Below are 13,804 nucleotides of genomic sequence, written 5' to 3'. Positions count from 1 at the left end.
CCGAGCGACTCCCCGCCTGTGCTAAACGCTCCCCTGCCCCTGGGTGGGAGACCGCACAGCAGCATTGCCGCAACGAGGGCCGGCTGGGCTGCCAGCTGCAGCTGATAGCTGGACGGTGGGACAGGATGCGCCTCGGCCACCTCACCAGAGGTATGCGGCATCCGATGACTCCTCTTTCCTCAGGCCTGGTGGTTGCTGAGGTCAGGACAGGAGGCCGGTCCAAGCGGAGAGGCCCTCCTAACCCACCCCACGCCAGCCAGGGACCCACCAGTTTCTGTCAGCAGGGATGTGCCTGCTTTTGGAAGGGTTGGGTTTCTCCAGTGCCTGGAACACGTACAGCGGGATTCATTTGATCCCCAAACACCCACTTTGCAAAGAGGAAAAATATGTTTACGCAAAGCCTGCCAAAGAGCAGCATCTTTTCAAGCCTCAACACCTCCCGGTGTTTTCTTCTTCTTTGTTCCTATTACTCCAGGAAAAAAATCCTATAACCTATTCTTTGTCTCGTTGACTGATGCTCACAACTACGCTGGCATTTTCACAGATCTACAGTGACTCCAAGGTCTCTTCCCTGCTAATTCACAGCTTACGATGGTTTACAAATAATGAAGGTTATTTCTGCCCCACATGAAATACTTTGTCACTGCTTTTCTGTCTGCTCGGTTTGCTTCCCGAGGTCCTTCTGAAACACGCAGTAATCTGTCCTGATCGATTTTGTGCTCTGCTGCTGCAGGTGGAACCAGTTCATACAAGCACGCTTCTCTTAGGTGAGGCAGCTGATACCAAACCCTATACCCACGTTTCCAGCTTCTTTACAGCAAAGATTTATCTATCATCTTCTGTCACTAGCTTAAACACTGCCCTCTAAAAGTCACTATGATGATAGCTATAGCCACGACTTCTTACCTACATTAATGATATAAATAGCAATAACTCGCCTAACTAATCTCAGCCTCTGGAAGCCAGTGGAAATTTTTCTATTGACTGTAGTGGGTCAAGCCCTACACAGTGTTTCCTGACCCCTTGCCCTACTTATTCTCTGTTTCTGTTTCCCATACACGTCTAACTGTTCAGCTGGCTGCACTTTGTTTTTCTCCCTGTTGAAGCAAAACCCTGATAAGGAGGTCCCAGGGGTCTTCAGCTTGTCATCGCATCCCTTTGCGGACCGAATGTGTGCAGAACGCTTTAGGAAGAAGCAAAAGCTAAATATAGACCGGTTTAAAGCCTACCCATCAAGGGCATGCCTACATGACACGAATGCAACTTGCTTAGGTACCAGGAGCAGTGTAGTCATGGAGCTAAGTATAACCGAAACAGAGGAACTGGCTCGCAAATTGTTCACCCGCTCACACATCCTGTCTCTCCGTGCCAAGTATCAGAGGCTTGGAGGAAGATATAAAAGCTCATAATAGCCAGTTAAATGCTAATTTGCCCATAGGGTAACTTTCTTCCTGATTCAGCTCTTTAGCAGCCGGGTTATGGCCTGAAGCATGTAACACTTAAGCTTTTCTGTCTTAACCAAGTGTTACTGCAGATGTGCTTTTTATACACAGAAACTGGTAATGCAAGTGATAATAGAATTAAAAGTACAGGAAATAATCTCTTGTAGAAGTGGCACGTTACACCTAGCCTCAGCTGCCCCTGCAGTTTTTCATGGCCAGTGAGGACTTGGACCTTTATTCCAGCAAGACAAAACATTATTTTGCATTAATAAAGCCTGTTCTTTTTTTTTTTTAATGGCAGTAATATCGCTGCCCACCTTTTCCTTTCTGTGCTATAAATTACTTCATCTGCCGCTACATCAGCTGCTTATCCAGCAAGGAAATCATCAGCTAATGAAACAAAGATGAGAGTATTTATTGCTTGATTGGGCTGATCACAATTCTGGGGAGATGAGCAGAGCAGATTGTGTTAAGGATGCACAAAAACTGCCCCTTACTTTCACCGAAACACCAAGATTTGGTGCCACAGCATCCCAACCCCATGTTACAGGGACCATTGGTTCTGACGCATTGGTCCAGAGGAAGAGGATTGCGTTTTTACATCCTGACAGAACAAAAGCTACTACACTGCAATCAGAGAAATTTCTCTGGGGGACAAACCAAAGCATATTCCTGCCCAGAGAATGATCACACGCAACTACCCACAGGATAGCTGGCAATGTAAGAGCCGGGACAGCTTCATACTCTTATCAGCTCTGTGTAGAGCAGAGTTTTTTTCCTGACTGTTGTTGTTGTCTCAGTGTGGCTAACTTGGAGGTCATTAGATGAGTTAAGGTCTGATGCTTCGTGGTGCTGGGTTGCCTCAGGAGGTAAAGCGTGAAATACCCCATCAGACCTTGTATCCTCCTGGATCAGGCCCAGCTGATGAAACTTCAGTTCCTAAATGCTGTCTTCCCTGTTCTGCCAAGAGCCCGAAGAGTTAAAGTTATTAACTGGCTTCAGAATAAAATGCATTAGGAATAAATATGCTTTAGGATAAACCTATTAAATGGATAAAAATGCCATTACCAGTGGTGAAATACGATTGTGTGACCTTTTAAATAAATAAGCCTGCTATGCACCAAATTATGTCAGATAATAAGCTTTATACATGATAAAGTCATGCAGTCGCTCTCAATCTTCAGGCTTTCAATGAGATATCGCGAGCCATAAAGGGCTTCTGAAATGTTACAGTAAAGAAAATTGCTTCCAGCTATAAAAATTTAACCACTAAAACAAATGTAGTTTCTCATAAAATTCTATGCAAGGCATTGGCGGTTAGAGGGAAAACTTGCTAGAAACGAACCAGAGGTATCCAAACTATTTTGAAAATACACAGCCCTTCGTAAAATAACTCAGATTCTGGGTAAGTCTGGAAAAGCTCTGTTGGAAGGAAAAGGGTTATAATCCCATAACACCAGTCAGATCGAAATTGTGTTCCTATGGTCATAGAAATATGCTTGTAGGATATGTCTGGAAACAAACGTTGCTATGGATCCAGGCTAACCTACACCAGTAATTTTGGTGCTTGAACAAACAGAGGAAATGCTGAGCTCTCTGGCTGCCCTGTGTCTTGGGGCTGCCCGTGCTATGCCTCAGCAGCTTGCCCAGATCGCTTCTGACGTAGCGAGGGGGGAAACAGAGCTGGATACGATCGGCCTGGTGGGTAGAGTCAGCCGTGTTTCATCAGTCAGCCACCAGCTTCACGTGGGGCAGAACTGGCTCTCTGCTGAAAGTCAGAGGCCATCTGAAATGGCCTAAACCATTACCAGAAAAAAAAGAATGAATGAAGTAAAATCTCTCTTTCATTCCAGCGATGACGAGCAAAAACCTCCTGGTGAGGCATGTACAGTTTTAATCAAATCATCAGGGTCGCTTCATCTATTGTTGCACGAACATCGGCGAACGCCTGCAATTCCCAGCTGGGGTCTAAAAGACAACGCCAGGGACTGAACGCTCCTGGAATTCCCCGCCACAATCAGGTATCATCTCCAAAGGCAATGTTGAACAACATATCAGATGTTAACACAAGGAAGCATTCCTGTTCTGCTTTGTTTTGTTTTCAGAGCTGGGAGAATGTAAACACTTTATTATTATTATTATTATTATTATTTTGAGGATAGAAGGAATCTCGTTCACCTCCAGTGAGCAACACTGGCAGTTTTTCACCAACACCCTAGCCAGCACAAGCCAATACGTCTGTCCAGGCAGGAGCTCAGCCACATCCCGAAGTGCCTCCAGACACTTGCCCTCTTGTTTTATCGCGACTCCTCAAAAACAGTCAATTGTGAGCATAAATCCTGCAGAGCCGGCACGTGATCGGCGGCGGCGGACAGCTGCTCGTTATATAATCCCTCCAAACCATTGATGCAGCACTTCCCAGCGAGCAATCGCCTTGCTCTGAGTCATCTGGAAAGTCTCCGGCTCCGTGAGCTTCCAGGAGCAGACCCGTCCCGACAGGTTGGATTTCCACTTCCCATTTCAGATTACAGGAGGTGCCCTCTGTGTCATCCCGCACACGGACACAGCTCGTGCCGGCTGCCCCGTGGGAGTTGCCAGCAAGCGCTGGGGCTCACGGCTCGCTGCTGGTGACTCGCCTGCGGGCATCGAGCAGCACAACCCAGGGCATCCGCGGGGCCAGGAGATCCTCACCCTGCTGTCAGCCCTCCGCTGTGACCTGCCGCTGGGAGGACGGATGCCATCAAGCACCGTGTCCCCGCTACCGTCACCAGCATGGGGGCTCGGTTAGCTCACTAGTCTTCTTTTGTTCCTTCAAGGCAAAACGAAGTCGTAATCCAGCCAGAGGTCGCGGATCCCAGCAGGGTGCAGTGCACGGGGTCTACCTTTGGATGAGGAGATCTCCTGCCAGCTTAGGGGATCTCCTGCCTCCAAGTTGGTGACTGACAGACAGACAGAGCTATCTGCGCTACCAGCAAAGCTGAGGAGCTCATTTTTCACAAAACCGACCGATCTCAACTATGGTCATCTCACTCGTACTGAACACCACGACCAAAAGAAAAAAAAATAAAATAACTGAGTCAGCAGCAAGCAGAGCTGAGATAAAACCAGGAAAAACAAGACTAGTTGGGTTAGGCTGGCTGGTAGGTGCCGAGAGAGCCAGGCTGGTGTTATCACTTCAAGGGGCAACAGGGGGAAAAGTGGAAAGTAACCCCTCTCCTGATTCTCCTTCCCCCGTGTACAATGCAATTTCTTCAATCTTTACTGTCATCGCAAAGCTCCTACAAAAGGATCATACCAGGCAACACCTAACTGTAATAAAATTGATACGATTTTAGGACAAAAATTGCAAAACCATCAAGTTTCAGTGTTCATTATGGTTTGGATAACATTCCAGTTCTCTCGTTCATAATCATAATTAATAATCATAATTTGGCTAAAATATTAATTTTAATGGCTCAATCATAAAATGGCTAAAATATTAATTCAGACTCAAAACTCTTATTTCCTCATTTTTTTAATTATTTTTCTTAAAATAAATGAAGAGTGTTTCCTGAATTGTACCCGCTACAAGGCAAGACTGTTTAACAGAGTGGTATTTAACAGATTTCAGCCCTAAGTGTAACGGACCATCAACGGAGAAAATAGAAGTCCTCTATTCCCTATATTTTACATAGTTTTATGATACTTGCATTTTTATTAAACCAGCCAATGCAAATAGTAACCATAGCCAAGTTTTCATTTAGTTTCAGGAACCTGAACAGTGATTCAGTTGTTCACAGTGGGTTGCTTTATTTCATCCCTTTTTTCTTCTCAGCAACAGAAGTACCATAAAGCTAAGAACTGGGTTTCCAGCATAACCCATCATAGTAATTCATTTACTTTTTGTTTCCTATGGGTAAGGTATAACCACTGCTTTAAAATTGCTGTTTGGGTACAACTGGGTACAAAACCCAAAGATCAAGTGTAATCTAAAATATGCATTGTTCATAAAGGGCAGATACCATCTTCCCAGTGCAAGTCATTGGCCTTAACGTGATGAACTTGCTATCTCATTATCAGTTTGTGCTTTATTTATGTATTTATTTATTTTGTCTCTATTAAGAATGGACAGGCAGGCACCTGCCAGAAATAAAACCATCTACATTGAGATTGGGAACTAGACTCTCCAGATAAATAGAATCAATTGAATCATATAAATTGAATAAATAATGAATGTATATATCTAAAAAAATGAAGAAAGTTGCATTTATTTCCATCTCTTTTCCTAAATTCATGAATATCAGCTGGTTTATCTCTGTCCTTAGTTCTTACAGTGCAAGCAAACCTCGTGTCTTCTCTCACAAGATCGTAAGCAGATGTTCTCCATCGACTACAGCAGCAATAACTTATAAACAAAGTGAAAATAAGATGGGATTTTCTACTCTACTTAAAAGCTTTCCGGTGACTTTGTTTAACCACACACTGACAGAGCTGCTATGCAAATTGTTGCAAACGACACAGCAACTTGTACGGCACCGCTTTTATGTCTAGCTCCGAAGGAGCTGGAACACCGGGCTCAGGACTCCTCTCTGGTGGGTTGGTGGAGTTGTCTCACCCCTCTCCGAACCCGTCTGACTCACAACGAGCCCCGCGGAGGAGACAGGTGGGTTGGTACGGCGAATGAGTTGAACGGCCGTGGTTCTCACACGAGGAAAGGCTTCGGATAATTGCTCGTTAGTCACCGGAAAGCAATGCTGGAAGAAAAATGCATGAATAGATGAATGAGTGAACGCCGGAGTAATAAGCTACTTCCTACACGTGGCGCGTGAGCTCTCGGCGATGGCGACTCATTTTCATGACACGCACAAGGGCTGCAGGCAGGCACCGCAGACACACCGAGCTGCTTCCGTGCTGGGAGAGCCTGGGTCTGGCACGATTTGCTGCTGCTTCAGCACGCTGCGTGCCCCCAGCACGGCCACGGCCATTCCCTGAGTGGTGGAGAGTTGACAGAAGGAGATTAAATGGCATCTTCGTTACATGAGAGCCTTTAATTATGCACATTATTGCTGAATATCACTTGATACTGAAGAAAAGAAGGCTCTTTCAAATCTCAGGCAGTGAGAAGGGGCCCAGCCCGACTGGGTGCCCGTCCTGGCTTTGCCAGAGGCCTCTCCTGGCACGTTAGCCACCGAATTTAAGGTTGCATAAGCAGCACAGCCCGGCACTTCCTAACTTCAGGGAGCGAGACTTCGCAACCCGCGTGTAATTGCTAAATCGGGGCTGATTCAGAAGCTTGACACACAAAGATAAGAGCAGCCCACGGGCTCTCCATCCCTCTGCACAGCCGCATGTTGCAGGCAATTACTTGAGGAGGATTGGATCAACACGTTGGTTATTTGCTCAGAGCCCCAGGATAGAGACCAGTTGGGCTCCAGGTTGCCTCTGCGTGGCTGAAGCAGCGCTTCCAGCACCCCGGGTGTTTGGGCTCGGTACCCTCCGAACCAGACCTGTAGGTGCTACAAAGGCAAAGAGCTGTCCGAGGACTAAAAGGTGGTGTTGCCATCTGGAGGGCGAGTAGGTAAAAGAGTGGGAATCGGGCTTTATTTTTAGTCCAGCTTTTTGATTCATTAGCAGCCCGGGCTGTGATTACGATGTTACAGTCTTCCACTGCGTCACGCTGAGACCCCCACACCACCACCGATGCACCACGCTGCTCGCTGCCAACAGTTTAACTGTGGTGCTCATTTGGTCCTGTCTAGAAACCAGGCAGCTCTTTTAGTTACACCTGAAAGATGTCTGCTCGGAGAGAGAAATAAACAGTCCTGCACGCAGAGCGAGGCAGATGGCTTGGAAACGATTTACCGAATTCCTTGGTGTCTCATAAATTTCAGCAGTGAGTATAACTCGAGTACAAGTAAGGCTGAACTCCTCTCCCCAGGACAACTGTGAAGTCTCACTTCACTGATTTTCACCTAACCCGTAAGGAACACAGATTGGCAGTCTCTGTTGAACTTGCACAACAGGCTCAAAAATCATCAGTTATGAAAGGCAGGGATCACATAACCCCTCTACGCCTGGTTTCCCTAGCTGATAACCCCCCCCAAAAAAAATGTCTTCAGTGTTCTGGGTTTTCATTTCTCAGATTTTAATACGAGGGGATCATTTGCTTTTTGTCTTCACACAAAAACTACGCTGCAATTCCCCCTCCTTCCAACCCCAAGCACAAGAAACACCCAGGGTGAGGAGATGCTAGGGCAACCTGATCTCCTGGAGACCCGAGATGAGCTGTACGTACTCTGAGCTTCCCTTGAAAATAATCCCCCCTGCTTCAAGTTACTTCGCCTGCCCGGTACATACCATGCCCTCACATGCATCTTCATCAGCGGACTTGAACGAACCCTTTGAAGGGGAGAGGTTTTTCCGCCCTTTATTTTAAGAGTTCAAGATGCTGAAGGAATGTGAGGGGAAAACTCACGCGAGGTTAATTGAGGATTCTCCCTGCACCACGCACACCAATGTGTTTTTTTTTTAAGCCCCTAAGCCTTAAAATGCAGGGAAGCACCAGCTCCCCTCCATGTTCAAGAGAGGCCTCATTCACTGAATTTGCTCTTTGGTCCTCCCCCCACAAAAAAGGTTAAAAAAAAAAACCAAAAAATTCTTTCAAGGAGCAGATAGCACTTTTTAACATAGCTACAGAAGAATCCTTTGAGTTTTTTCTTGTTTGAGCCAAACAAAATGTGGCATGAAGGAAAGGATTGCTCTCTTGAGCTCTTCCTGACTAGAAGAACACACTGCCAAGAAGCCTCTTCTTCAGATCACACTCCTGAAAAACAGACCCATCAGAGCAAATAAGTTAGGTTCTTCAATTTCTCAGTTGAAACCTTGGACACTTGAGTCCCAAAACTACTACTATTTTTTTTTTTTTAATTTTTTTTTTTTTAAAGTCCTTTCCACACAACCCAAGTTGAACGTCTGGGAAAACACAAGCTACTTCTTAGGCCTTCTAACAATCCCTTCTCCTATCACTACCCAATGGGAGCGGTATGAAATTTGTGAAAGCTAAAACAGCCGCACAGGTGAATTTACCAGAAATTGCAGTTATTTTCCTCTCAGTGTGTATGTACAAGTTAACTGCATGCTGAAAGGTCATACTAAGTTCTCAAAACACAGCCTGTAACACTCATGTATAGCAGTCTGTCATCCGAATGTGATTGTTTCAACACCTGAGCGTGCTGAGTAAATCAAAATGCTGCTCTTCAACACCGCAGAAGCATTCTCTGGTATCAAAAGGCAGATCTAAGATACTGCCTCCAATACAAAATGAGTGGCCTGGAATACCGTACGAACTGCGTAACACCTACACTAAATATTAAAACACTGCACACCTCAACGAACAGAGCAAGCTGCGCCTTTCCATCCTGTGCTTAGGTGGTTTAGCCTATGTGTGCTGATACGCAGGCTCAAGAGCTGCTTTCGCACTGAAGACATACAAAAAAACAGAACTAATAAAATAAAATTGTCATTAGTATTTAATCACCTGTAAAAAATAAACTAGCAATTTCAGTTTACAACTCATTGCACAAGATCAAAGCAGGCCTTTGGACTAAACACAGGAAAGTGACTCCCACCTACGGGCAGTGAAGAAATATTCTCACATCAGCAAAATAAAGAACGGGGACGAGCCATAGAGCATTCAACTCACACTGCACAGCCTTATCCAAAGTGAAGCTCATCACAAGGCTTCTAGGCTCGGGGGCTAGAATTTTCACAAATACCAAATGACATTTTCAAAAACCTTTCAAAATATGGGAACAACTGAACTCCCGGAGAGCTCTACACTTCTCCGCGTAAGACAAGAAGCAGCAGAAGCACTTGAGTTAAATTCAAGAACCCGCTCAGCTTTATTAGATCGCTGTGTTTACAAGAACTAGCGGTAGCGGTGCAGCTGCAGGGTGTTACGTCGCTTCCAGGCAGCGCGGCGCGAGCCACCGATGGTGTGGTGGAATTTGTGGCCCTTGCCCAGACCGCGGCTCTTCCGCCCGGCGGACGTCAGGCCACGCATCTCCCTGTGCTTGTGGACGGGCTTGGTGATCCACTGCGTGTCGGGGTTGCGCCTGATGGCCTTGTGGAAGGGGTCGATCAGGATCACTTCGAAAAACTTGTATGTGGAATCCTCTCCCACCCAGTAGGAGTTCAACACTCTCAGAGCCCCGCAGTGACGGCCGGCACGCTCCTGGAAGAAAAAATCCACATGAAAGGCTATGAGAACACGGATGCAAGGACACAACTTAGGAGAAGGACACGCATAACATGCAGAAGGAGATGAGCAACTCAAACCTAAAATTCTGTAAGTGTTAGAATTTTCAATTTGCCCCAAGTGAACCTTCCCCCCAAACTATACAACCTCTGGCTGCAAAAACACCAGAAAAAAGTATTGGCCAAAGAAATTTGTATTCAAAAAAATGCTGAGTACCTTAGTGATACAGGTTTTACAGAATGTAATGAGGAAGGCATTTGGTTGACAAAGAGAGGAACTGCTTTGTACACAGAAGCACCCAATGAGTAAATACACAGAGTGAAAAACAACTTCAAGGTGGAGATGAAGACCACAAGGTAGACTTGGGGCCATGGAACAATCTTTTGTGGAAAGTTACGAAAGACTGATCCGAAGTTACAGGGGAGGAAGACATTTCTGCAGGACCTAAGCACATACTGACAAATATGAACAAATATGAACAGCTGATGTAGCAAGTTCCACTATTCCTACCCTCGGTTGTGGTTGGAAAGAAAACAGTCTTAGAGTTTAGGAAACTAAGCAGAAAATGCAAGTTCTGAAACTCAATCTGCCTCTTCTGTCAAGAACACTCCTTATTTTACTTAGCACTATCAGTGTGTTTAATCCCAGAACTTTATCATTGTGGGAAAGTACGAACCAACAGATCCCATTCATCTTCTATCCTAATCTGATCAACCTATTAGTACAGTCTTCCCCCAAACCTTAGTTGACCGTTTCCTGAATACGAAATTTATTTTCTTCAAGTCCTTGTTTTACTCCAGCACACGGCAGTGACACATACTGAACATTAAAATACCACCCGCCCTCAACCAGCTTCTATTTGGGGATGACAGCTACAGTCACGGTTTGGCATTTCTAGAATAGTTTTATCCGAAGAATAGAAGTCTTCCAGGAGAAAGCAAGCCAGCTTTTGGACTAAAACAGAGGGTCAGTAACCTCTTGCACGAGCTGTCATCACAACCGAGCGTGTGATTAGCCATCAGACATCTGGGAATGGCATATATGAAGAGCACACCGCGAACGCTCTATTTAAAAATACAGTTCTGTGTTTTAACTCATCACCTCTGTTTTAAAATGAATGCTCTGCTTAATGATGGAAAGACAAGGAGCAGTCTTCATTCTTTTACAATGCCTCTTTTTCAGAGTGCAGCCTCGTGCTGTTCTAAGCCATGGAGTTTTATCCATAGGTGAGAGCTACAGCCCTTCATCACTACTCTTGCTGTGTCACTGCAAAATTTAATGAAGATTGCCCTGAATGAAAGCTTCCATTTTCAGTATTATTTTTTTTTTAAATTAGACTGTTTCTGGCATGCTATTTTCAGATCTTACGACACAGCTCAGTACGCTGCACAGCACTCTTACTATGTAAAGAGGTGCTGCAGACTTGAAGAGAGGAACTTGCTCGTACTTCATTGAAGGACCTTTGCCAAAAGCTGGCAATGCATACATCATGGTAGGGAACATAACGGCAGGATTTACCAATGACCCAAGCCAGGCACTTTGTTGTATTTGAATTTTGAATCCTCATGCCTAACCCCTGTTTTTACAGCAGTTTATACTAGCAGCACGTCTTTCCCTGCACACACTGTGCCATACTTCAGGAAGAGGAACACACTTCAAGAAACCGCCTCAGTACTTCCACCACCTGCTACCTGTAAAGTCGGAGTAGTTTTTAGCATTTGTCTCAGTACCGCTTTTCAAAACATCCAGGTGCTCTCCTGCTATCAGCATTCAAGATTTCTACCTAACAGAAAACAGTCATTGTTTTTGTCTCTGAGTATTTTCCATTTTTACAGACTAGACTTGACCTTTGTAACCCCCGCTTTCTGAGCAGTAACCAGAATACTCACCTCTGCTACGGACTGGAGGCTCCGGGCAAACTTCAGCTGGTTCACACCATGATGCACGGGTTTGCCGTAGGTTGCACCTTTTGGGACCGGGCGCTTGCGGCCACCACGGCGAACACGGACACGGTAGATAACATACCCTGAAAGAAACAGTGACTGTCAGTGCAGGCAGTGCAAATCATGGTGAGGCAACTTAATGCCCCATAACTTTCACAGGAAACGCTGCAAAAAAGTAGGTCACTGTACCAATAGCTGCTAAAACCTACAACTCTTGGTGACTAGCGTAGGGTGTTTTTGTTATTTCCATTGTAACTGAATAATGGAAGTGATGTATTGTTGTGGCTACTTTCTAGTTCCAAACCAGAGTTTAAGGCACCTTTCCACTGTGCGCTTTGATATGAACTAAGAACAGCTGTAGCTGTATGATAACACGCACACAAAAAAAACCATCCTAAACTCTCCTCATCCCAAGAAAGCAACAAAGCAGTCACCTCAGAACTAGAACGCCACACTGCAACAGCAGCATTGATAAGGCACTGAAGCACAAGCCATCCATAAACCCTGTGGAAACCTGACCACTGAAAAAGGAGGAAAGGAAACCTCACAAACATAACAGAAGCTTAGATTCTTTACTTTTTTATTATCATGGTGAACAAGCATCCTGCTTTGAAGATCTGCTCAAGTTACAGATGGATGCCCACTTTCCCTGAGTTTGTTTCACTCCCCAGTAACTTTCCTAATGATGACAGAAACTAATTTAACCTTGGCAAGCCCAGACAGCTATAAGGCAGCTAACTTGTTGAGACTGGTGACAAGATCTGGCCAGAGAAAGGAACCCCCACACCTACAAATCCACTGTGCTAAGAGCACTGGTCACTGTTGCAGCAATAACACAGCGCAAGAGTAAGAACTGAAGTCAAGATCCACTTGATCTTCATCTGCCTAATTGACCACAGGGGGCATGAACTCAGAATTACATGAAATAAGGTTTGCGATGTAGGCACTGCTATTGATTTAATACATTTATAACAGTATTTCATCCAGAAGACCTCAGGCGGTGTTCCAGCTTCTGATTTTGGCATTCTACTACCAGTTAAGGAAGGAAGCAGGCTGACAGGAACGTGGTAGCTCCATCTCATTACCTTGCTTGGCCTTATATCCCAGCCTGCGAGCCTTGTCTGGCCTGGTGGGCCGGGGAGCGCGGTGCAGGGCAGAGAGCTGGCGGTACTGCCAGCAGCGCACGCGGAGGAGGAACCGCATCACGTCCGACTGCTTTTTCCTCCATAGCTCCTGGATATACTTGTAGGCACCCATGGCTGGCTAGCTGCTGAGATCAAGAGATCAATGAAAAGAGGGCAGTAGTTATCATTCTGAATTTGAACATCTTCCCATAAAATGGCGCAGTATGAGGCCGTGCACGTAACACCACTGGCACACAGTATGCTTGGGTGCTGTTTTGTAATTGTTGTTACACTTGGTAACACGCTGGCTCCCATTTACCAGTCTGCAGTAAAACACAGCAGTTCTGAGGAATTTTCTTCCATCTTACATGATCTTTAGCATTGAACTGCGCAGTTAAGGAGCTGGTGCCTCACGTGCTTGAGATGTCACCAACACTGACAGCTACCACCTGAACCAAGCCGTGAACGCTGCTCTTTGACGACGTGCATGACTGTGAGAGGCATGGTGCCAGTTTATAACGTGGTTTAAGCATCCCTAAACGCTGAGCACCCAGACCCCAGCAGCACGCAGAGCTAAACCCCACTCCATCAGATCTCCACTCAACTCACCATCCCAAACCAGAGTTCTCTGCACCTTTTGCTGTGCCCCAGCCCTCCCCTCCCCACCCCCAGCCTCCATTTGGGGTCCCCTGCGGCCCTCCCCACCCCCGGCGCCCCGCACCCACCGGGCGCCCCGCGGCCTACCCCCACCCCCGCCCTCCTGCAGCCTGGTGGGCCCTCCGCCGGCCTGAGGCCCGCATCCCGGCTGCGGGGCAGCCCCGCCGAGCCCCGCGGGCGGCCGGATGGCGGCGGATGGGCCCGGATGGCGGCGGATGGCGGCCGGGACCGAGCGCAGACGTACCCCGCACCCGATGGCGCCCCACGCCGGAAAGGAAGAGGCCCGCCTCCCACACCCCCCCGCGGCGGCACCGCGCTTCCGGCGGGTGGGCGCGGCGCCTGATGGGTAATGTAGTCCCCGCAGGGCCTCGCTCCGCCGCAGCCAACCCGGCCCCGCCCCCC

The 13,804-nt window shown here is 46.7% G+C and overlaps 1 protein-coding gene across 2 annotated transcripts; it reads right to left on the bottom strand.

Moving 5' to 3' along the window:
- Positions 1 to 9,293: 9,293 nt before the first annotated feature.
- Positions 9,294 to 13,780, bottom strand: RPL15 (ribosomal protein L15). Of its 2 annotated transcripts, none has more exons than XM_068674366.1 (4): positions 13,647 to 13,780; positions 12,707 to 12,888; positions 11,568 to 11,704; positions 9,294 to 9,654 (listed from the first exon to the last, which is right to left on the bottom strand). In XM_068674366.1, the coding sequence occupies exons 2-4, from the start codon at positions 12,876 to 12,878 to the stop codon at positions 9,349 to 9,351; spliced, it is 615 nt and encodes a 204-aa protein (XP_068530467.1). In that variant the 5' UTR covers positions 12,879 to 12,888; positions 13,647 to 13,780; the 3' UTR covers positions 9,294 to 9,348. The 2 variants fall into 2 exon arrangements, with proteins under 2 accessions (XP_068530467.1, XP_068530466.1); XM_068674365.1 differs by having other exon boundaries at positions 12,707 to 12,891; positions 13,647 to 13,773.
- Between the last annotated feature and the right edge of the window lie 24 nt (positions 13,781 to 13,804).

The sequence above is a fragment of the Anas acuta genome, chromosome 2 (genome assembly GCF_963932015.1).
Source record: "Anas acuta chromosome 2, bAnaAcu1.1, whole genome shotgun sequence".
NCBI classification, from domain to species: Eukaryota; Metazoa; Chordata; class Aves; order Anseriformes; family Anatidae; genus Anas; species Anas acuta.
The sequence above is the reverse complement of the archived record's forward strand: the minus strand, read 5'-3'. Positions and strand labels throughout refer to the sequence as shown.

Excerpts from the sequence above, each read along its gene's own strand:
- RPL15 (XM_068674366.1), bottom strand. The coding sequence starts at position 12,878 with ATGGGTGCCTACAAGTATATCCAGGAGCTATGGAGGAAAAAGCAGTCG. Across the intron at positions 11,705-12,706 it reads GGGATATAAGGCCAAGCAAG|GGTATGTTATCTACCGTGTC; the intron begins GTAATGAGATGG and ends TGTTTCTTTCAG. Across the intron at positions 9,655-11,567 it reads GCCTCCAGTCCGTAGCAGAG|GAGCGTGCCGGCCGTCACTG; the intron begins GTGAGTATTCTG and ends TTTTTCTTCCAG.